At 35.1% G+C, this 24823-nt stretch overlaps 1 protein-coding gene across 2 annotated transcripts in view; it reads right to left on the bottom strand.

The window, feature by feature from the left end:
* Positions 1–24823, bottom strand: part of DYNC2H1 (dynein cytoplasmic 2 heavy chain 1) — a 325256-nt gene that overhangs the window by 139783 nt on the left and 160650 nt on the right. For both annotated transcript variants that reach the window (XM_045817992.1, XM_045817993.1), the window contains 5 exons: positions 20315–20380; positions 18522–18572; positions 17098–17175; positions 12728–12859; positions 11691–11763 (listed from right to left, as the gene is read on the bottom strand). In XM_045817992.1, the coding sequence (XP_045673948.1) occupies positions 11691–11763; positions 12728–12859; positions 17098–17175; positions 18522–18572; positions 20315–20380 (400 nt within the window). The remainder of the gene's footprint in view (positions 1–11690; positions 11764–12727; positions 12860–17097; positions 17176–18521; positions 18573–20314; positions 20381–24823) is intronic.

The raw sequence follows: 24823 nt of genomic DNA, 5'->3' as shown, positions 1-24823 counted from the left end.
TATAAGACACACAGAAGAATGAAACTGAAAAAGATACAAATAAGTGGAAGCACATATCATGTTCATGGGTAGGAAGAATTGACATCATTAAAATATCCATGCTACCCAAAATAATCTATAGTTTCAATGTAATTCTTATTGAGATTCCAATGACATATTTCACAGAACTAGCCTTAATATTTTAAAAATTTATATAAAACCACAGAAGACCCCAAATAGCAAACATGATCCTGAGAAAGAATAACAAAGTTGAAGGAATCACACTACCTACTATGAAACTGTACCATAAGGCCATAGTAATCAAAACAGCATAGTAATGGCATAAAAACAGACACACAGGTCAATGGAACAGAATAGAGAGCCCAGAAATAACCCAATGCCTTTACTGTCAATTAGTATTTGACAGAGGAAGTGAGCACATACAATGAGCTAAAGAAAGTTTATTCAAAAAATGGTTTTGGGGAAATTGGACAGATACGTGTAGAAAAGTGAAACTAGACCACCTTCTTATACCACACACAAGAATAAATTCAAAATGGATCAAAGACTTAAATGTTAGACCCAAAATCATAAAAATCATAGAAGAAAACATAGGCGACAAAATCTCAGACATTGCTTATAGTAGTATTTTATCAGACATATCTCCACAGGCAAGGGAAATGAAGAAAAAATAAATAAATGAGACTACATCAAACTAAAAAGTTCTTGCACAGCAAAGTAAATCATCAACAAAATAAAAAGACAACACACAAAACTGGAGAGCATATCTGCCAATTGATATATCTGATAAGGAGTTAGTATCCGAAATTTATAAAGTTCTTACAAAGCTCAACCCCCCAAAAAGCAAACAACCCAATTAACAAATGGACAAAGGACCTGAATAGACACTTCTCCAGAAAGGATATGCAGATGGCAAATAGACATATGAAAACACGCTCAATGTTATTAATCATCAGACAAATGCAAATTAAAACTACAATGAGATGCCATCTCACAACTGTCAGAATGGCTATCATGAATAAATCAAAAAACAACAAGTGCTGGCAAAGATGTGAAAAAAGGGGAACTCTTTTGCCCTGTTGGTGGGAATGCAGGCTGGTGCACCCACTGTGGAAAGCAGTATGGAGATACCTCACAAAATTAAAAATGGATCTGCATTTTGACCCAGTGATCCCACTTCTGGGAATATATCCAAAGGAACCCAAAACGCTAATTTGAAAGAACATAAGCACCCATATGTTCATTACAGTGATATTTACAATCACTAAGATATGGAAGCAGCCCGTGTCCAACAGTAGATGAGAGGATAAAACAACTATCAGACATTTACACAATGGAATATTACTGTGCTATAAAACAGAAGAAAATTTTACCCCTTCTGACAGAATGAATGGACCTGGAGAATATTATTCTAAATGAAATAAGCCAGTCAGAGAAAGATAAATACCATATGATTTCACTCATATGTGGAATCTAATGAACAAACTGAACTAAAAAGCAAAATAGGGACAGACTCAAAGATGGAAAGCAGGGTGACAGCTATTGGGGGGAAGGTCAGGGATAGGAGGGACTGAGCAAACAGGAAAAGGACTCATGGACATGGACAACAATATGGCGATTGCTCAGAGTGGTTATAAGAGGATAAAATTATAAAAGAAAAAAAGATCAATTTTTTAAAAAATACATAAATAAAACATTATATTTTAAAAGAATTTAAAAAATGGGATAATAAATAATATGCAAGCCTGGAAAAACAACATAAAAGTCAAATATTTTGTGGTATGCAGAATTCTAAAGATACTCCTTTCAAGATTCCCATCCCTTGGTTGCTATGTCAAGCACAGATCTAGGTACTGTTGTGAAGGGACATTGCAGATGTAACTAAGGTTATAAACTTAAAATAAGATTGTCCTGGATTATCCAAGTGGGCTAATTTAATCACTTGAGCCATTAAATGCAGAAAAGTTTTTCCAGCTAAAGTCAAAGTGATGAACAGAAGAAGAGAGAAGCAGGACATTGAAGCAGAGGAAGAGATCAGAGAGATGTGAAACGTGGAAAGAAATCAATCTTCCACTTCTGGCTTTAAAGAAGGTCAAGAGGCTGATAGACAAAAGAATTCAACTAGCCTCTAAAAGCTGAGGACTTCAAACAACAGAAATGGAAATGGAGACCTCAACCTGCTTGTTGCTGAATTCCATAAGAAACCTGAATTAGTTTGGAAATGGATTCTTTCCTGAGTCTTCCTATAAGAGCCTAGATGGCCAACACCTTGGAGGACTTGGAGCAAAGAAACCAGGGGAGCCCACCAGACTTCTGACATACAGAACTGTGAGATATGGATACTGTTTTAAGCTAATTTGTGACAATTTATTACAGATGCAATAGAAAATGAATACACATTTGTTTATGTCCTTTCTTTCCCCTCATACGCAAACTTTGTGAGACAGATTGAGCAGCTATGGTATCAAAGTGCATGGGATTGGGATGGGTTGCTAGCGTGAATAGGAGAAGCAGAAGGTTGTCAAGATAGGAAACAGCAAGGCTCACAAAGGCTTTTTGGTAGAGAACTTTTAAGAAGTCCTGATTCTGTAGCTACTGTAGCACCTTCCATGAACATGTCTTGTAATACCTCAGTACACAGCATATCTTGCTCAGAATAGCCAATAGAGAGAGTCAAATATATCAGAATTATAAAAGTCAGAATATTTTCATCCGGTAACTATTTTCAAAAAGTACTCTAGCAGATTTTGCTAGCATATAAGGCTGGATTTGTAGGAGTATATTAAAGTGGCATGCCTGAAAGTTTTGACGATTGTGCTACTAACTTCTATCTGCAAATCAAAACTGCTTTCATTAACACATTTTTAAGTAACTAAAATTTACAGATTATAAAACGGATTGCTAAAACTGAATAAAAATCTTTCTGTATGAATGACATGCAAGAAATTACATTTGAAATCAAATCTCTAAAATTTGATTAAAAAGAAATAGTGCTTGTCATTCTCCAGCAATTTGAAGTTTTAAAACTTCTTCATACAGTGAAAACTCCAATTTTATATAAAACTGAATTAATAAAACTACTGGACCAAATAAAGTCATCCATCCATATACCAGTATATATATATATATACACCTTCTGCTTAGAAATAGGTAGAATATGGTTTTAGAAATATATTAAACTTTCAAAGCATTTGAATATGTGACTATCATGAGTTTCTTACTTAATGCTATTAAACTATAAATGTCATTTAACCTGAAAATTAAATAGTACCATAACAGAATTATTCCAAAGAGATAGTAGAGGTTCAAACTACAAAGTCAGTGAAATAGGTCATGTGCAATGTGCAACAAAAAGAATATATTTAAAGACTAAGTGGTTGAAAAATGAATTCTTTAAAAACTCTATAAAAATTGCCTTATTTTACTTAAACTTCCATCTAGTTACATAAGCAGACAATAAATATATAGATATGCCAGAAGTACATCTGATAGTGTTATTATGCAGGGGATTAAAACAATTTGATATACTGATACTGATTAGCCATCCATGAAAAAAAGGAGAACTGAGCAAACAGTGCAAAGGTCCTAAGGCTGTTTTGCCCATGAATGCACATGGGGCAAGCAAGAGGGTTACAGAAGGAGGTCAGGGAAGTAAGTAGAGGCCAGACTTATGGGGCTTTTTAAACTTATATAAGAAATATGATTTTATTCTAAGTGTTTTGAGATTATTTTGAAGATTTCATGCAGAAAACAAGGATGATTTGGTTTAAGATTTTAAAAGACTGCACAGCTTTTTAGAGAGTACAGATGGTGAAGGAAGGAAGAAACAAAGTAGGAAGACAAATTAGGAAGGTAGTCATTGATTCAACAAACATTTATGGTGCTTCTACATTCTTTCTGAAAGCTGTGTAAGACATTGGGGCATAATTGTGAACCAAAGTCTGCTCCCTCATATGGCTTATGTTCTAGTTGGGGGACAATTAATACACAAATTAGAGCAATGTGTCAGACAGTGATAACTGTCACAGAGAAAATAAATAGGGTAAAGGAGGATATAGAGAGCTGAGGAAAGAGTATGTTATTTTTATATAGTGTGTTCAGGAAATCTTCACTAAAAAATGACATTTGAGTAGAGAAGTGAGGGAGATAACTGGGTGTAGAATCCTCTTGGAAGAAGGAATAGCAAATGCTAAGATCTTGAGATTGCAGTAATATTCTGAAGCACTAGAAGAAAAGGAAAAAGGTGATTGTGGTTAGAATAATATTTAGCAAAAATGAGAGTAGTAGGAGATTAGACCTGAGAAGAAACGAAAAATCAGGAGAGGTAAGACCCTGTAACACTGTAAGGACTCAGAAAGATGAGACCCCATCAGAAGAGTCTGAACAGAGTGATGTGATCTAACATATTACAAAAGGCATCTATCTGGCTACTGTGTTGAAAATAGGAAGTGGGGAAGAAAAGAGGCCTGAATGACAATAATCTTGGTCATATGATAGTGGCTTGAAGCAAGTGGTAGATGGTAGTGAAGGTGTGAGAAGTAATGGGATTCTGAATTTATTCTGAAGACAGATACAAAACTATGGCATAATTGAAGTGAGAGATGATGATTGTTTGCATTATATGGTTACAGTAGTGACAAAAAGTAAATGAATTCAGAGTGAATTTTAGAGTTGGAATTAAAAGGACTTGCTGGTAGATTGTATATTTGAAGTAAAGAAAGAGTCTCCAAATCAGGTGACTCAGCTGGTTAGTGTCTTCCTGAAGTATTGCTCAGTGCTTCCTGAGCAATGTTGTGGATTCAACCCCGGGTCAGAGCACATACAAGAAAGAACCAAAGATGCATAAAAAAGTGGAACAACAAATTAATGTTTCTCTCGCTCTTTCTCCTTCTCCTTCTCTCTTTCTACAGTTAATAAAGAATTTTTTAAAAAAATTAAAGTAAGGAAAGAGAGTAGGATTACTTCTAGCTTTTTGGTTTGAACACCTGTGTGGATGCTCGCAGGAAATAACAAGTGTTGTGCTGGTCATGTTAAATTTGTAATGGGACATTCACATGAAAACATCAAATGAGCATTCAGATATCTGAGTCTATAGAATTCTAGGCAGATGCCTGGGCTAGAAATAACAGTTAAAAGAGGCAGTGATTTTATTAAATTAAAGCCAAGGACTAGGTGAGGTCACGTAGAGAGAAAACATATAATAATGAAAGAAGGAAAAACAGTGTAAGAGTGCAGTGAAGACAGCTCCAACATTTAGAAGACACTCATATAAGCAGCCAGTAAAGGAAAGTGAAAAGGAACCCTAAAATTGTTGAGGTATGAAAGAAGAAATATAATATTCCAGACAGAATAAGAGTTAGGTAAATGAGTTACTGTATTCTCTGATTATGGACACATCTTCAACATGTTTTCCTGCAAAAGGAAATAAAGAACTGGGATGATAGCTACAAAGGGAAATAGAGCCACAGGAGACATTTTTAAGACAGGTGGTACTAAAATGTCTGTATGCTGACAGAAATCATCCAGTAAAGGATGTGAAATTGATAATGCAGAAGGGGATAATGGCAAGAATAGGAAAAAAAAGAAAAACAGCAAATGGGTTTGCCTTTAGTTGGAACATGTGTAGGAGCGTGCAGCCAGGGGGCCCCCAAAAGAAGAATTTGTAATGGGGCCCAGAACTCAAGGTGTGCAGGAAATATCAGAAAGATATATAGGATGTCCTCACCCTCCACCACAGGTGTGAGTTGGGGGAAGGGACACATGGAGCAGGGCCATTCAGAGCTGTTTTGCATAGCAACTAAGCTTTGCAGCTAACCTCTAGCGTGGTCATTTAACATATCTATAACCTTTAACTGGTTGCATAGATATGTTAAATAGCTGTGGACAAGCCAGGGGAATGGAAGGAACTTCCCCTCAAGATGTAACTGGGAGGCAATTCCCCCTAGTTACAGCGCCTGCATGAGAGCTTGGAGATGATTGGCTCCACGACATGGGGCCAGCCCTGCACAGACTCATGATGGCAGCCCAGTAAAGCTGGAAGGACATTTAAACCCAGACTCGGCAGCCATTGAAGAGAAGGAGCAACGCGGCTGCAGCCATGTAAGGAGAGGACCATGTGCCTTTGGCAGAGTGGGGACCCCCACAGCCGTAAGAAGAATCACCATGTTACAGAACAGACAAGAGGGGCCTGGGACAATATACTATTATTGAAAGAAGGACCCGGGTCCGTTATGTCCGCCACCCTAGGAAAGACGTCTCTCAATGCCAGAGATTCGTGAAAAGGAAAGGAAATGTTTATTTAATGCTATACAGACTTCAAGTAGTGACCTAATGTCTTCATCAAAAATCCTAAAGTCCCTTAAAACACCTGCAAACAGACAGTCCTTCCTTCCTTCCCCCTTTGCCCAGTCCAGAGTACCGTATCTCAGGAAAGGAAATAGAAGTCCATGGCTCAGGCAGTCCTCTGGTTCTTCCCAGTTAGTACTCCATCTCGACTGGGAGACCTCCCTGGCTTCCCGGCACCCTCAGCTGAGTCGCCAGGATCTCTGCTAAAACCAGGTGGCGGTTCCCCTTCTAAAGCTGTGGGGGTCCCCACTCTGTCCAGGCCTCATGGTTCTCTCTCCTAAAGCAGCACGGTTCTCCCTCAATGGCTGAGGTCCTCCCTATTCTACTAAAGCTGCATGGTTCTCCCTCTCAGGGCTGTGCATGGTTCACCTCCTCAGGGCTGCGCATGGCTCTCCTTCTCAAAGCAGCATGGTTCTCTTTCTCAGGGATGCGGGAGTCTCCACTCTGCTAAAGTTGTGTGGCTCTCTCTACAATGGCTGTGATCCTCTCTGCACCTCCACAGCCACATGGTTCTCTCTCTCTGGGATGCGGGAGTCTCCACTCTGCTAAAGATGCGTGGTTCTCCCTCCTCAAGCAGCACAGTTCCCCTCAATGGCTGAGGTCCTCCCTATTCTACTAAAGCCACATGGTTCTCTCTCCTAAAGCAACATGGCTCTCTCTCCTAATGGCCGCCAAGTCTGGGTTTTAAATCCCCGCGGCCAATCTTCCTATGCAGCCTCATTTCCGACTCCTCCCAAACTCGGCTTCACATGCCAGAACCCGTATCCTTCCAGCTTTACTGGGCTGCCATCTTGAGTCTGGGCAGGCGTGGCCCCGTGTCTAGGAGCCAATCTTCTCCGAGCTCCCACGCAGTCACTGCGGCTTGGGGGATCTGCCCCCAGTCACGTCTTGGTGGGGAAGTTACTTCCATTCCCCTGGCTCAGAGATGATCACAGCTATTTAACATATCCATGCAACCAGCCAAAGGCTATAGATATGTTAAATGACCACGCCAGAGGGTAGCTGCAAGGCTGTTGCTATGCAAAACAGCTCTCAATGGCCCTGCTCCATTTGTCCCTTCCCCCAACCCACACCCTGGGTGGGGGCGGATGGAGACATCTTAAAATCTCCTGGACACCTTAAGTTCTGGACCCCATTTCAAATGCCCATTTGGGGTCCCCCCTCTTGGCTGCACCCTGTAACAACCATGCAGCTTTGGCAAAGAATCACCACCCGGCTTTAGCAGAGATCCCAGCAACACAGATGATGGTGCCGGGAACTGAGGGAGGCCTACCAGCTGAGCATGGATTACTGGGAAGAACCGGGAGCTGCCTGAGTCACGGACTTCTATTTCTTTTCTTGAGATACGGTACCCCAGACTAGGCAAAGGGAGGAAGGAAGGACTGTGTCTGTTTGTGGGTGTTTTAAGGGACTTTGGGATTTTGATGAAGACATTAAGTCACTACTCTTAAGTCTGTATAACTTCAATACATAATTCATTTCCTTTTCACCAGTCTCTAACATGGAGAGCTATAATACTCTAGCGAAGGGAAAGGTGAACCTAGTACAAGGGGACCCCAGGAGAAATAGGGGTCAATTCGGTAGCATTGTGGGACCCTCTTCCCTGGTGGTCAATCAGGGAAAATCATGGGAGACCACATGCGCAGTAGCTTTAAAGTAATACAACTACTTGTACACGCTCAGTAAAAGCCCACCAAAACTAGCCAGGAAACATCCGCCCTATAAGAATAGAGTCCCTCCAGCCCATGAGGTCAATCTCTGCTTGCAGTTGGCCTGCTCCCATGTTCTCTGCTATAAACTCTGGGTGTTTGGTTCAATTTTTTGTCCCGATCACCAAGAACCTGGTTACCTGTGCTCACCTGTGATACTCATATAGTTATAACTCAATATGTGTTTATATTTGGCAACATATTACATTATTCAGTTATAAGATATGTATGCTTATAAGCATTTTTAACATGAACACTAATACCTTTATTTAACTGCTTCATTCTTCATATTCAAATGTTAGATATTTTATATCTCTTAAAGGAATCAGACTCTCAAAATACACTTTATAAATTACAGGTTTAACTATCAAACTACTTAAATATGAGAATTAGTTAGGACAGATTATATGTAAGCTGATTATAATGGATATCTGTTGTTTAGTACCAGCTCTTCTCAAAAACCATTTCTGGTAACAGCCCCCGCCACACCTTCTTTTGGGGAAACTGCTATTCCAATTATTTCTGCTAGGACTAATGGCAGAAGTACCTACCCCCAAATTTTTTATGATGAAGTTGGCAGGGAAAGTTCTCTTTAATCACAAGCTTTAAAATATATCCTAGGCAATCAGCAGCCTTATCCCCAGAATATATATAAACCCTGAGGCTAAAGTCAACACAAAGGCAGGAATTCAATAAACATCTAGAAGAAACAGAGAGATAAAGACACAAAGAAAAGGGGAGAAAAAGCCAGCACTATCGCTTCCTTTCTCAGTACTCTCCTTTGTTCATTTAAGTGAGTTTGACAATGGATACCTGTCACCTGCAACCAAGAGTTAAGTGGGAATATGTTCTGCCCAGTATAAGTTGTAGGAGACCATTCTGCGTGGTGTGGGCCCAGCCCCCAGTGGCAAACATTTACTGCAAAATAACTTCCTAAAATCATGCCAAACCATCCAAGGACCAGTGTAACCGGTTCAACCACTTTTGCCTTTTCATTTGCAAATATCCTTCTTCTGTGATGTGATCAGTGGCATTGGCTCCTTTGTTTTCTGTAAAAGGTAACCAGCTAAAGCCAATCTGTGCATGGTAAATGAGGACTATCATGTAATGAGACCAGAGATAGAAATAAAGGCCTGTCATGGTGGAGGCAGCCGTGTTTGCTCCCCTTGAGAGAAAAGACATGCTGTCCCTTTTCCTCCACCGAACTTGATAGTTCGTGTGAATGCCTCATTTCATCCACAATGATGCAGACACTGCGGGCCGGTGTCTGCATCAATAAGTAAAATGTATCTAGTGGATAAATATTCTAACAGAAATGAAAGAAACAGGACATTTCTTCCTGTTTAAGAAAAGAAAATCAGAGTATCCAGGTGTACTTCCATATATCTATCATCAACCAACCGAGTGACCAGTCTAAAGGGAGCCTCAACATGTGTGTGTGTGTGTGTGTGTGTGTGTGTGTGCACGCGCGAGCGCGCATATGCATGTTCTGGTGGAAGGTGTAGCAGAAGACAGCCATCATGCAAAGAGTTAGATTAGTAGGTCTTACAGGTTGAATTATGTTTCCCATAGAAAGAAATGTTGAAGTCCTAAACCCAATACCTCCAATTGTGGAATGTGACCTTACATGGAAATAGGGTCATTACATATATAATTAGTTAACTTCAGATGAGGTCATGCTGGAGTAGAGGTCCCTAATCTAATATGATTGGTGACCTTATAAGAAGGCAGCCATGTGAAAATGGAGACATACTGGGAAAATGTCATGTGATTACAAAGGCAGAGATTTGAATTAAGCATCTGCAAGACAAGGAAGACCAAAGATTGCCAGCAAACCACCAGAATCTAAATAGAAGCAGGGAAGAATTCTACACATTTCAGAAGGTGCATGGCTTTGGCAACAGCTTAATTTTGAACACCTCATCTCCAGAACAATAAAAGAATAAATACTGTTTCTTAAAGCCTCCCAGTTTGGGGAAGTTAGTAAAGTTCTAGGAAATTAATACAGTACATTGGGGTAGGGATAGATTTGTGTATGGAATAACCAAGGTTTAACAAGACTTTTATATTAATATGCACCAAAAATACCCCTCTAAACTGATAATAAATTTGACTCTTTCAGTATTTAATAAGAACAAAGGCTTTTGAGCTGGGTTTGAATTCTGTCATTTATTAGCTATGTGGTCTTATGTCCTCATCTTTAAACGGATATACAAAGAGCCCCTCCTTGTGCTGTGTGTGAGGATTAAAAGCTGATACATGTAGAGCATTTAGACTAATACCTGGCATATAGTAAGAGCTCTTTAAGTTTTAGCTGTGATTATTATCATTATGCACATTCAAGTTTAAAGGAAAAAGTGTGTCCACTAGAGTAAAATTGACCACCTAAAGATAAGAAACAATTTCTCAAAATAATATCCTGATCTAACCAACTAGAATAGCTTTATAAACTAACAAAAAGGGATTATTCAATACTCCAAAGTTTTCCAAAGATAAGTCTAGAAGGCCCAGTATATCTTTTCAATTTCATAAAACTCTGTGCTAAACTTATTTATATAAGAAAATCTAATTTAGAGAAACATAACATAAAATGCTGTTAAGCTTATTAATTGGAAAATATGTAAGTTACAATTAATAAAAAGTTTCTCTATAAAATTTCATAAACATACATATGGAAAAATTAAATAGAAATGAAGGATTTCTAGAAAAATTGTCAGCACACTATTTTAATTATGCCACTTTCCTTTTCCAAATATTTCTAAAACCTCCTGTAGTTTACAATAATAAAAATCCATTATTCTTGGATGACTCTATGCTTCAACTAAAACACTTTTCACAATCTTTCCTTAACATAGTTTTTCCAAATTTTCTTGTATAAATGTAAACATGGTATAGTTTATTATTTCCAAATGATTAAACACTGTTAATCCTACAGGTAAGCCTATATGAAAGACTTAAAAAATGTATTATCATACAGTTTGTTTATAATCTTCAAGACACACAAATGTTCACTTTTTGTTTTATACACAGCAACAATAACTCATTTTGAAGGATTCTTTTCCTAAGACTATGGTAGCTGTATAATTTGCTTTAATTTTCTAAATCAAACATTCAATTTCCAGCTTTGAAATCCTCATCTTGGACAAATGTCTGAATATCTAAAGTACTTTCATAAGAAAATTATTTTTAAAACTTCAAACACCTTAACTAAACATCGGATGTCAATTATGTATCAAACTTAATACATTAAATAGGGTCATATTCTACCTTGACAAGTGTAGCTCAGTTGGTTGGGCATCATCCCACAGAGCAAAAGGTAGCCAGTTTGATTCCTGGTCAGTGCATCTGCCAAGGTTGCCAGTTCAAAACCCAGTAGGGTTGTGTTTGAGAGGTAACCAATCAATTTTCCTCTCCTCTTTTTCCCTCCCTTCCCTTCTCTCTCTAAAAATAAATAATTTTTAAAATAGGGTCATATCTGACACAAAAATCATTTTTTAAACCAGGTGGAAATTGTAAAATAAATAAAAGAAAAAATTACATGTACTCTTCTAAACTAAGGTCAGAAGCAAATAACATGTAGATTAAAAACAAATAACTCAGGTCAGTGGTCTAGTTTTAGAAAAGTATTGCACTTACCGAGAGTTTTACATGCAAAGAGAGCCATGGCACTTTGCAGTCTGTCTGGTCTGAGAGCCTGTACCACAAGAACCTCAAGATAGAAGTTCAGAATATTTTTAAATAAAAAAGTTCTCACAACATTTTTTCACTAAACAATAGTTAATGATAATTAAATAAATGTTTACTAAAATGTGTGAATACTTATCGCTATTACACAATATTTACTATGCTTCAAAGTGTCACAACAGGTTTGTACAAAGACACATCTTCATAGGTGAAATTTACTAAAATCCATTTATTTCCTCAAACCTATCATCAAAAGTAAACATGAGCTAGTGCAGGACAGCTGCTCCTTCAGAATGTAATGATACAGGACCAGATGGCAGGGTAAATAGGGAATGCAGGTAAGGTATTTCTGATGACAACAGAACAGAGGCCCAGATATCTTTCCTAATATTTTCAAATCACTATTTTTATGTTGAATCATGTATACATTTTCAAATACAATTTTTCTTTTTTTTTCTTTTTATTTTTTAAACATACTTGGTAAAATAGAATTAACCAAGGAGATACACAGGGAACAGAACTACTTCCAGGAAATGAAAGGGTCACTTTCAGAGTATCATCTCGTACAGAGCTTTGGAACTTTAAGCCTTTTTCCTTCCCCAAACACAGGGTGGAACCTATCGGTAGGTTTCATCATTCTATTTTGATGCAGAATGAAAAAAATTCCCCTGTTCCTCATCATGAGATATATTCCTTAGATAGAACCCTGCAAAATGAGTGAAAAACCTAAATTTCTTTCTGTAAGACATTTTCTCTACTGCAAAATCGCCCTTGGGTCAGAGGGAGTAAGAAAAGCTACAGTGGGCAACAGCCTACCCAGGAATTTTGCCAGTGATTTTACTCTCTGGATAAGATGGCAAAGGTAGAAAGTCCTTTCCTACCTACACCACAGTAAGGTTACATGACACCCAAAAGCAGAGCTTTTATTTAAATGACTTCTGAACAACAAGAGTAATGTCTAAATACTTTTACACATTTAGATAACTTACCTGCTGAAATAAGGAAACTTTCTTTCCAAGAATAGATGGAAACTCTTGCTCACACATTGAATGATGATAATAAGTACGCCACAGAGCTACATCTTCAAAACAGAGGGTCTGATAAAGACTGGGAAGAGCAATCTTAAAAATAAAAGCAACCATATATAGTGAGCTACAAGTCAATATAAGTATATATATGTAAATATGTATATGTAGTATATATGTATGTGTATTAGTATGAAAGGAAATGGAAACCAATTATTGATAGGTATTTATTACTTGTTTTCTAGTTTATATTTGCTTATCAAATCATTTATAGGTCAGAAATAATACAGCAGACTTATTCAATCCATAATTAAATTACAGAAAAAATTTCCCAAATAGTACTAAATCAAAACTTTTAAGTTAACAAAACCTTTCTTTAGTAAAAACATTTGTACCTATCTATCTCCACCTTGTGGAGAAAGGAATGCTTTCATTAAAAACAAGTGCACATTTTTTTAAACCTTTTTTTAACAAGTGCAAATGTTTTTAACAGTGATGTACTTGACACATACAAGCACCAATTTTCAACATTGCCATACTAAGGATCATAGATTGTAAAAATATGTCAAGTTTCGTATCGATATGAAATCTTTAATAGGGCAAGTTTTTCTAAACCATATTCATTTCTGCCACTATTTGTGAACATTTTGCTTCCTTTGCCTCTTACTATTCTAAATTTCAACTCATAAATTTCTATTCAGCATTCAATATTCACCTTAAACAGTATCATCTCTCAGATGCTTTTCTCAACCTATTCATTTTGTCTACCTCAAACAGCACTCTCTTTTTCAAACTTTTTTCAACAGTGATCTACAAGATCAGAAATGTAAGTGTGTACAGATGGAGAATATTTTGAAAATGGTGAATTTGGAAAATCTATATACGAATATACAGTATTAAAACTTCATGTAATATAAACATAAATCAAGTATTTAAGAATGCTGTATCTAAATATCTATCTTCATTACTAAATAATCTATTAAATTGCCTAAGTACCATTCAGTAACCTAACAAAATTACACTTATACAGCAGGAAATTAACAAAGTATATTTTGATTTGATTATTTTCAATAAATGATCTAAGCCTATTATGACAGCACCTGATGCTTGTCTATTAATTTTAGTTGGCAATTATTGTATAAGGCCCCAATGCCACTAATTTATGTGTGCTACACAGATAATCATCGTGTATGTAGCTAGAAATGGGAGACAGGCTAGGAGAAGTGAAGGGGCTCTCTGGCTGCGTGTTAGACACTGCAGGTCAGATCACCAGGGGTATAGCCCTAGTACGGCATCAACCACGCCACAAGGCAATTATTTGTTGTACTCTCTACTTTGTAACTTTATTCAATGCAGAGTCTATTTATATTATTAAATGCCTGTATTTGTTATTCCACTAGCACTACACTGAATGGCAATAGATACCAAATAAAGATTAATGAAGAAAACAATTAATGATATGATGCAGAATCCACTTATTTTGTTCAACAAACATTTATGAAATGAAGGCAGTAAAAATAGTGGTAAGAAGCTCAGACTTTGTACCAAAAAGCCTAATTTCAAATCTTGAATTTACTTTCTAAATGACCATAAGCAAGTGACTCTATCATTCTGTACCTTAGTTTCCTCATCTGTTAAATGAGGACAATTACAGTAGCTACCTCATAATCTTATTGCATATATTTAGTGAGATAATTCATTTTCAAATTTTGCATTATGCCTTGAACATAGTCACTAATAAATGCTAGCTATTCTTACCGTTTCTGCTATATGCTACTGTACTATTATAATATTGTAGTTGTGAAGAAAATCAGAGGAAGGTAAACAAGAATGAAAACATATGTATAGATTTTTTTATTCTCATCTGAGGACATTTTTTCATTTCTTTTTAAAGAGAGGGGGAGAGAAACATCTATGTGAGAGAGAAACATTGATTGTTTGCCACCAGGAACTGTACAAGGCTGAACAAAGGATCCAGCCCACAACCTAGGCATTTGCCCTGACTGGAATCAAATGCTCAACCTTTTGGTTATGAGACACACTCCAACCAACTGAGCCACACTGGCTAAGGCAATATATATAGATTTTGAGAGAAGTGTATTTGTCTTTTATTCTCCACAAAATCAACACTTTGGCCTGAGTAAAGAACACAGAACTGTTGGAAGTTAGGCTTCTGAACTGCTTTTTCTTCCTCATGCTCCCATCCTCACCAGCCAAATAACACTGAGGAGCAGGGAGGGTGAGAAAGAAAGAGACAGAAAGGGAAGAAGAGAGAGAGGTAAAGAAAACACTATATCTGGAAAACCTAAATATTAAAGGCATGGAATTGGTGTCAGAATAGCCTGATTTAAAATCATAGTTCCAACACTTCCCAGCTATTTGATCTTGGGTCAATTATTTAACCTCTACAGCTCAGTTACCTCCTTCCTAAAACAGGCATAACTATGACCTTATCATTAGCTTACTATGATGGTAAAATAAGGTTATGCATCTAAATTATTTAACATGATGCTTAACATATAGTAGGTCCTCAACAATACGTATGAAATTTTTTAAAAACCTTAGATTCATTCATTTAACAACTCACTACTGCTGATTCTCCTTTCGCATCTGTAGAAAGAGTTAATAACACCTATCTCTTAGACTTTTTGTGATAGTTAAATGAGATAGTTCATTTGAAAATGTTTTGTAAACTGAAATGATAATACAACAGTAATGTAGACCATAACATTTCTGAATGTAAAGCTGCCTTTCCTAAATGTTTTGCATTTCTTATAACATTTACTTAAACTGTTATCTTTATCAAGTGTAACCTCTCAGTATATCAATTGTTTAAACAATAATTGTCCATACCATGTTGATTATTATTAATTTTGCCATTAGGAGTACATGAGCTAGTTCAGAAATCCTGCCCAATAATCCAGAAATCCCTTCAAATTCACTTTTCTTCATTTTTTGCATTCTATTATAATTGTGTAAAAAAATGTCCTACACCAGGTGGTATACACCTAGAAAGCAAGAACTAAGACTTTAATATATCTGTACTCTCCATCCTCAAAGAGCACGTTATAGATACCTGATAAATAATTTAACCCTGTGGAATATATAAACAACGCAAAATTTACCTTATCCACATGTCATTAGTTTGTCTACTCATACTCTTAATTTACCCAACCAAAAAGCATTTAACAAAATTTAACCATGCTAAATTTAACTAAATCTAACTCACTGAATAAACAAAAGAGTAAATGAGTCAGGTTTTGCACTAAATGCTAGGTAAATAAAGTTTAAGAAGGCCAAGATTCTAGGAGAAAGGGCAGACATGACAAACCACTTTGTATCAGTGTGGTAGGTGCTATGACATAAGAATGTCCAAGATATATGCTGATAGAAAAGACAGAATGGAGTAATCACGCAAAAGCTATATAGGAGGTATTGCTTAGGGTAAATCCTAAGAAAAATAAGACATTTGATAGTAAAAATAGTCTAAGGGCATTCCAGGTAGCAAGAACAATGTAAACAGCAAATGTAAGAAACATTGAGGAAATGGACTGGAAGTAAAACTGGAGAGGCAGTTCAGGCATAGGTCATGAATCATATGTTATCTGAAAAAACAGTGGACTTCATTCTACAAGTGTTAAGAAACCATGAGAGGTTTTAAATAGGGCTCAACTAAACTTACCTCAACTAAAGCTGTACCTCAACTAAACTTAAAACATAGCAGATAGAATGAAATGGAGAAGTCTGAGTTTAGAAGCATAGTACCTGCTAAATCCAGTTGAATAATGACAGCTGAAACTAAGAGTGATTGCAAGTCTGGAGAAATAGTACGGATGAGAGATATTTAAAAGATGAACAGAAGTAAAAAAGTGTGATATTTGAGAAATTCTTTTCTTTTTTTTAATATTTTAAAATTTTACTGTTGTTCAAGTACAGCTTTCTGCCTCTCCCCTGTACTCCTACCCCCTACCCTGAGAAATTATTTTCAATGTTAAGTATTATACTGCATCTCATTTCTAATCCGGAATTACTGTATATTTAAGGCTTCCACCAGCATATTAGAGGATCTTTTATTTACTTACCTTTATATTCTTTATGGGTACACAGCACAGAACATTGTGCAATGTAGACTCATGATGATATGTTGAATAAAAAATGTAATTAATCAATAATTAATAAAAGGACTAATCAGAATTATTTGATATCCTTTTACCCAGAGATGTTGTCATACTCACAGAAATATCAACACCAAATATGAATAATATAAAATAAAAATATGAACATAATTCAAATGCAAAAAAATTTTAATATCCCTCATACTGAAAAAGAAATACCTTTAATGTGGCCACTGCCCAGCTTCTTTCCTGATCTATCCAAGAGGGAAGTTGATCACGTATTCTTTGTTGAGAGTCCTTTAATAAGAGCAATTATTTTCCTTAGTATATTAGGTAAAATTCAATAAAAAATTTCAACTATTGACTAGCTACTTTTATAAACAAAATGTTTTTAAAAAGTTCATTCTATGTATTATTTCTTTATTTTGTATATATTACTCAGGTTAGTATTGAGAAAATGTTCCATCAAATGGCAGTTTTGTAGTTTATTTTATACACTAAAATCAACAGAGGAGGCATGAAAAGCATTATGAAATCTATTGGTGGTAGATTAGAGAGGTGGGAGAAAGCAAAGGACGGAAATCTCTGGGATTGGATAAAAAGTAAAATGGAGAGACACATACTCTTTTTATATGGGTGTGTACAGGATGGCTAACAATGAACATTTACAGGACATAAAGAGGGGTTCTGTGGTCTCTTTCCTGCTCTGGTGGGAGATTATGCCCTGGGGGGTCTGGAAAAGAGGGAATTACTCTAACATTAGATACTGGCCTAGGACATGACTACCCATTATGACTCCCTTTTAGTTTGGAAGTTTTAATTTCAGACCATCCCATGGGGTTACTTTAGGTCTCTGAGTTTGTAACGCCACCATGCAGGTCTCCCTGAGCTGGTCAGGTTCAGTTTATGGCTCCTTTTTGTCTACAGCTGCATTCATTTTCATTGTGCTTAATCTTCTCTGAAACTTTAGTAAAAACTCAAACATAAGAAACTGCCATAAAATTGTATTATTTTTATATATCTTACATTTCAGACATAAGCTAGGTTTTGCATTACAGTTTAGCTGTGCTCCTTTGAAGAATAATATTATCCATTACATGTTCAAACAGAAAATTACTAGACAAAAAGCTAAGTTTGAATATAGTTACCAAAAGTTTAAAAAAGTAACTTTTAAACTTCAATTATTGAAAAAGTTTTTCAGAGAAAGAAATCATGAACATGGACAATAGTATGGTGATTGCAGGGGTGGGGAGATAAGTGGGGGTAGAAGAGGGTATAAAGCGGATAAATGATGATTTAAAAAACATTAATAAAAAAGAAAACCTAAAAGAAAATTTTTCTAGTAATAATAAAAGATTTGATTTTCTTATAATTATAAAAATCTTCCTGAAATAAATCATATATACTGAAAAAGTAAACTATATTAATTTATTAGTATTTAATATTTTAAAAATATGTCTTCAAAAACAAAAACATATACTTAGGTCCATTTTACAGAAGTACAATAGAGACAAGGACATAGTCCTCTAATTAAAGTATAATTTCAACAATAATTTAAATCTTCTCTGAAGCAATTATATTAATGAAGTCTAAGCCAGAACTATTTTCCTTAAGAGTAGAATAATTTTATTATTTTTACTTACAGCTTTCCGCAACATGTCCCCAACAACCACACCAGTAAACGTATCCCATTCCTATTGAATGAAAATATAAGGAACACAACAAATGTAAAAATACTAACCAGTTAACAAGATATTCTTAATAACGGTATAAGATGCCTCACCATGAAGCTAAGGCCATGTAAAAACAACAACAGAAAAACACCTTTCACATCTTCCCATTTCTAGTACAACACTATGAGTTCATTTATCAACCTGACACTTGAACATGAAATCTACTAGAAATAATTTTATTAAAACAAAAAACTATACCATATATATGAGAGTCTCAATATCTAAAAAATGTAAATTTCACATTCAATTAGCATGTCACTACCTATTAATTTGTCCTATTATACACTATTTGTTAATAAGTAAGCAATAAGGTACACCAAAAGTTTAAAAATTGCGTATGTTGGAAAAATACTTCTATTATCTTTTCTGAGAGAGAGAAGACGGTCATTCTTTTTTTGTTAATTCTCAGAATCAAAGTTGGTCAACTCTTATGAAATCTAGCACTCTAAGAAAATCTATTTCTTCACTCTGCATTCCCCTAATCAGATAATAATGGACACTATATTATTTTTTACACATTGATGAGCAAAATAAAGCAAAAACCTATTAAAATTTGAAAGCAATATAGAAACATTACCAAAATAACATACTCCCTGCCTCCACCCACCCTGACCATTCACTCTTCTCACTAACATTATGAAATCACTAATAAATATGAATGATTATTATCCTATGAGTCAAAGAAAAGTGTTCTCCTCTCTCAATGATAATGTATTCATATTCCAGGAGGAACAAATAGGTAATATTAGATCTTACAAAGTGTGGAACATACTGATTACAAGGAAAAACACTAACAGGAGGAGATTAAGACATCAAAGTTACTAATAGATATAAAGGGAGGCAAGTTAATAAATTCAGGAGAAACTGTACAAGTCAGCCAGAGTATGTGGAGGTAAAGAGAAACAAAGAGCAAACATAGGCATGGTCTGTATGGTTTCAACTATTTAAATGAAGGGAAACCCCATAATTAAAATCTAGTCATTAAACATTAAAGGTCACTACTAGGTCCAAGTTGCACTATCCATGCACTATTCCCTCCCACCCTAATAATGGACTCTCACTTTATGATAATGTCATAATGAAAAAATCACTTACAAATATATATAATTTTTAATATTAGAAACACACCAGAGATGGGTTAGTTAGCTGTAACCTGAAGGAGGTCCTTTTCAAGTTTGAGAGGGCATTGTATGGTAGCCCAGAAACGAAGTCATAGACAAAGAAGATAAATTATACATTAAAAGATTAACAAACTTTCAGGCTCAAGGAAGCTTCTGAGAACTGTCTGCCCTCTTGCTTCATCTGCTGATTCTGAGCATGTCAGTGAATATAATAAACAATGGAAAAAATAATGTAGTATACCCATATTGTTTTATTCATTTATTTTTATATTTATCACTTCCACTGCTTAGATCAGGGCTATAAGAAAGCTGATTCTTCTGGTGACTTGAGTAAATGGACTTGAGTTCAGAAAAATCTAGGCAGTGTGGGTGTTACTTATATTACTTTTTCTGCCTTACCTTCACTTCAGAAAACTGGGTCCACCCACAGGGGAGTAGAATTGGATATCAGCTTCTTACACTAAATTTCTAACTTAGTAAGTCAATATATAATTTCTACCTAAAATAATTTCTAATCTAACCATGAATCTGCACATTACCAAACTTCTTTGTAACTCTAACATTTCCTTTGCATTCACTTACATTTTCTTGAAAATGTTCAGGATGCATGCCTCGAACAAAGTGCAAAGCGAACATCAACTGATCAGCCTGAAAGGAATAACAGACATTATCTTGCTTTTTCTAAATGTGTGGTTTTGGAAAAGCATAATCCTTAAATCTTGGTTCACAAAATTTGTATTCTGTCTTTGAAAAGTAGATAAAATTATCTACTTTTATCAATGTAAGAAATGACTATTTGAAAATATTTACATAAAACAACACTTGCAAGTTGGGGGAAGGGAGGATAGAGAAAATGCTGAAAGTTTTAAAGAAACTGCTAAATAAGATTAATTATTGTTTACATCTCATTAAAAATAAAACAGATTGAAGTAGCTAAAATCCAATTGTGAGGTTTGAATCAGCCTTCATTAACCAGATCATTTTTAACCTTCTTACTCTTGCATTAGTGATCTTCAATTAGACATTGTGTATGTTTATGTGCTCCTGAATAATCTCTATACCCCCAAATCCAGATATTTCTAGTTATTTGTGCAAAGGGATTACAAATGTCCTCCTAGATAAGCAATAATATTCATTGTAAGATTGTTTATAGTAGAAGAAAAATTGAAATAACCTAAAGGTTCAAAAATCTATCATGAAAATAGTCATATCAAAATACACAGCATAACCCATATTTTGAAAGGAGGGGGATATGTTTAGAAACATGTATAGATATATATCTTTTCCAAAAGTTTTGGGAAAAGGTATCAACATTTTTATTAGTCACTTATGTTTGAGATTACAGCCTATTTTTGTTTTCTTCTCTTAGGTGCTTATTTTTAATCTTTCTAAAATAAGCTTACCTTATTTCTGTTAAAAAGAAGTAAATATTCACTAACCAAAAAATAAAAATTAAAAAAAAACCCTCATCTATTGAATCACCATTTTTCAAAGTTCTAATTTAAACACTTTATTTAGCCTTTTTGTATTGTAAATAATACTTTATTTATGTCTAACATGTGTGTATGATTACAAACATAGGCAGAGATACATATAAGGATAGATAAGATGTGGTACATACATACAAAGACCCTCTTGTAAATACCACCACCAAGCGATCCCCTTGCCTGCTGAAATTACTCCTCTGTAGGAGAGATACACTGTCTTCAATAATACAACACAAAATGATTTGATAAAAGTATATGTTGTACATATTTCTATATAGATACAGCAACTACTCAGTACATATCTACTAAGCAAGTAAATAAAAAACAAACATGCTCACAACTATAGTGAGTGAGTACAAAAATATACTCAAAATGTAAAATTAGGAAGCAGATGGTCATCAATCAAGTGTGCAAAAAAAAAAAAAAGGAAACATACAACCAACTGCAATCTGTGTAAAATAGCTATCATGTGACTTAAAATATAAAAAAACAGGGTATGTCATTTGGGAAGATGTACAGTGTTCTCAGGCATTAGAAGGTCATAATTCAGGTGCGGGGTTGAACAATGATTAGCTGAATGAGTCACTAAGATGCTTATTTTATAAATTAATGAATATGTAGAATGCTTATAATAACAGCTTCCATCTAAGGTAAAGAAATAATGATTAAGATAAATAAGACAATAAGTATATTACTTAGAAGGTTTTATCACTTAATAATATAATTAATTCTTTATTATAGATATATATAGATAAACACAAATTCATGTACAGTATAACTACATTGATTTAAATTTGAACTGAGGGAGAATAATGTAGTTTCTAATGTTAATGGAGAGAGGGCAAAGTCCTAACACTCTGTGGTTCTCAAATTACCCACTGGAGTCCATAAGCTAATTGTTAATGATTACTGAGGCCATATTCCAAAATGTTGGCAAAAATAAGCATAATAACATATAGCTAATAAATTGGGTGATGGTGGTTATCCTTCTCTTTGTTTTTTGGTCACTGAAGACACCCTGCCCTCAGGGATAAGTGTACAATCATAATTAGGCCACATTGCCTTGCTCCACACATAATTGTACAAGGGATGAGATATGCCCCAAGCCAGGCCAACCAGTATCTTCTATGTACTCTAATGAAGAGATGGCAGAACAAAGGTGTTTATGGCAGCTGTTTGACTGCCCAGCTGTACCAATGATTCTTTTTAGCCATAATTATTAACAATAATATTATAATAGAGAACAATGATGACTTTTATAAAAACTAAGAATATAATTTACTGAGTGCAGAGAGAAACCATTATTTCCAATTACTGAAGCAAAATTAAGAATGAATAAATCAAACTGAAGGATTTTCTGAATACTAATATCAGAAAAACAAAAACAAACCTGACAATATCCAGAGCTGAGAAAATATTTTGGACCTCTAATATCCTTGACTACAGTACAGTACAGTATCCTTGACTTACTTATCAGATCAGAAAATTTGGCTGTTTCATTCAATGTCAATTTAGCTCAGTATACTTAGGTTCTACTGCAAAATACTTTAATATCAAGAGGATATATAATAAGCAAAATCTCAAATGATCATTTATATAATTAGCTGAAATTTTAAAAATTAGTAAGAGATGTTCAGCTTCTAGGTGGTAAAAATCAGTCACACACTCCATGCCATCCCAGTAATCTAGTAAGTATTTAAAAACAGTAAAACTGTGAGAGAATTAATAAGTATGAGGGAATCTTAAAGTCAACTTTTTGGTGAGATCAAGCTCACATTTCCACACATAATGGTTTGTTTCAGCCATATCCTCTGAGCAAGAAGTCTTCAGCACTGAGTCTATTGGGTTTGAAGTCCAGCTCCACCATTCACCTGAGTAACCCAGAGAGAGGTTACTAGCTCTAAAACTTGGTTCCCTCCTTTATATAACAGCATTGTTGTAGGGAAAAAATCACAACATATTTAAAGCACTTACATAGTGCCTGAAATACTTTAAGTCTTAAAAGGTGACAGATAATGTATCTGCTTTAAATTTATACACTATATGTGTTAAAAAGAAAATTTATTTCAAAAATATTCTATAAACCCTACAATTCTCAGAGACTAAGAAGCAGTGGAAAGTACAATTCATTCATTCCCTCTATTTTTACTCTACATGTCCATTGCTTTCAAATACGTTCAATAAAAGGTATAAAGTAGATGTTACCACATAAAGAAAAGCCTTGCTTTAAACTCAAATGAATTGATATAGCATAGAATTTGAGTATTTTCATTTGTGCTTAAAGTTAAATCATTGTGGTGAACAAGTTTAAGCATGTTCAACTACATTTCCAGAAAATCTAAAGGTTTAGGTATAACACTACAAGTTTCAAAGTTTTCAAAGCAGCAGAAGAAAATTATCTAAATTATTGATATTCACTTAGTCACAGGTTATAAATTTCTAAACCCCCTACCAGAGAACTTCTACTTTTATAAGAAAACACCTTTCATAAGGGGAAAAATCAAAATCCAAATTAAATAATTTGTAAGATACATACAATCATCAGAAGCTATTATTTATTTTGAAAACATAATCTTTTTATTTCATTCAATCAACCAGCAAATACCTTTAGAGAGAGAGGCAGGGTGAGCTTCAGAGGCAAAACTTACAAGGAGTTTTCATGAGAAAACTTCTATTCATATGTCACTAAACATGCTTCATATTATCTTTTCAGATCTGTCTTAGACAATATGTCCATGAGGAAAGGGAAACAGTAAGAATATGTGCTTTACCAACACTCCTTCCAACCTTTTTCTGTACTCTTGCCCAATACAGTTGGAAATTATTTAACAGTACAACAACTTCTATGATTTTGAATATATTCCAAACAATAAATTGAAATGAAGAAAGGTTATATAAAAGTACTAACTTGTACACAGTTTTTCAATGTTAAGTTTTATGAAACTAAGTATGCTACTTATCCTATAATTGTCTCAATTTACATTACCCAAGATTAAAAATAAAAAGAAAATCCTAGAAGCAGCAAGAGAAAAGAAGACAGTTACCTACAAAGGAGTGCCCATATGACTGTCAGCTGATTTCTCAAAAGAGACCTTGCAGGCAAGAAGGGGATGAAAAGAAGTATTTAAAGTCATGAAAGACTTTACTACATCCAAGACAACCTAGCTAATCTTGGATAACACATCCAAGATTACTCTATGTAGCAAAACTATCATTTAGAATGGAAGGGCAGATAAAGTACTACCCAGATAAGGTGAAGTTAAAGGAGTTCATCATCACCAAGCCTTTATTATATGAAATGTTAAAGGGACTTATCTAAGAGAAAGAAGATCAAAAGTGTGAACAGTAAAATGACAACAAACTCACAATTATCAACTGGACCTAATTAAAAAAAAATTAAGCAAACAAGTAGAACAGGAACAGAATCACAGAAATGGAGATCATATGTAGGCTTATCAGCAGGGAGGAGGAGGAGGGGGGAAAATGAGGGAAGGTAATAAGAAGCATAAATGGTAGGTACAAAATAGACAGGGTGAGGTTAAGAATAGTATAGGAAATGGAGACGCCAAAGAACTTACATGTATTACCCCTGCACATGAACTAA

Source organism: Phyllostomus hastatus, unplaced genomic scaffold (assembly GCF_019186645.2).
Source record: "Phyllostomus hastatus isolate PE091 unplaced genomic scaffold, TTU_PhHast_1.1 phas_scaffold_317, whole genome shotgun sequence".
NCBI classification, from domain to species: Eukaryota; Metazoa; Chordata; class Mammalia; order Chiroptera; family Phyllostomidae; genus Phyllostomus; species Phyllostomus hastatus.
This window is presented reverse-complemented; position numbering and strand designations above follow the sequence as displayed.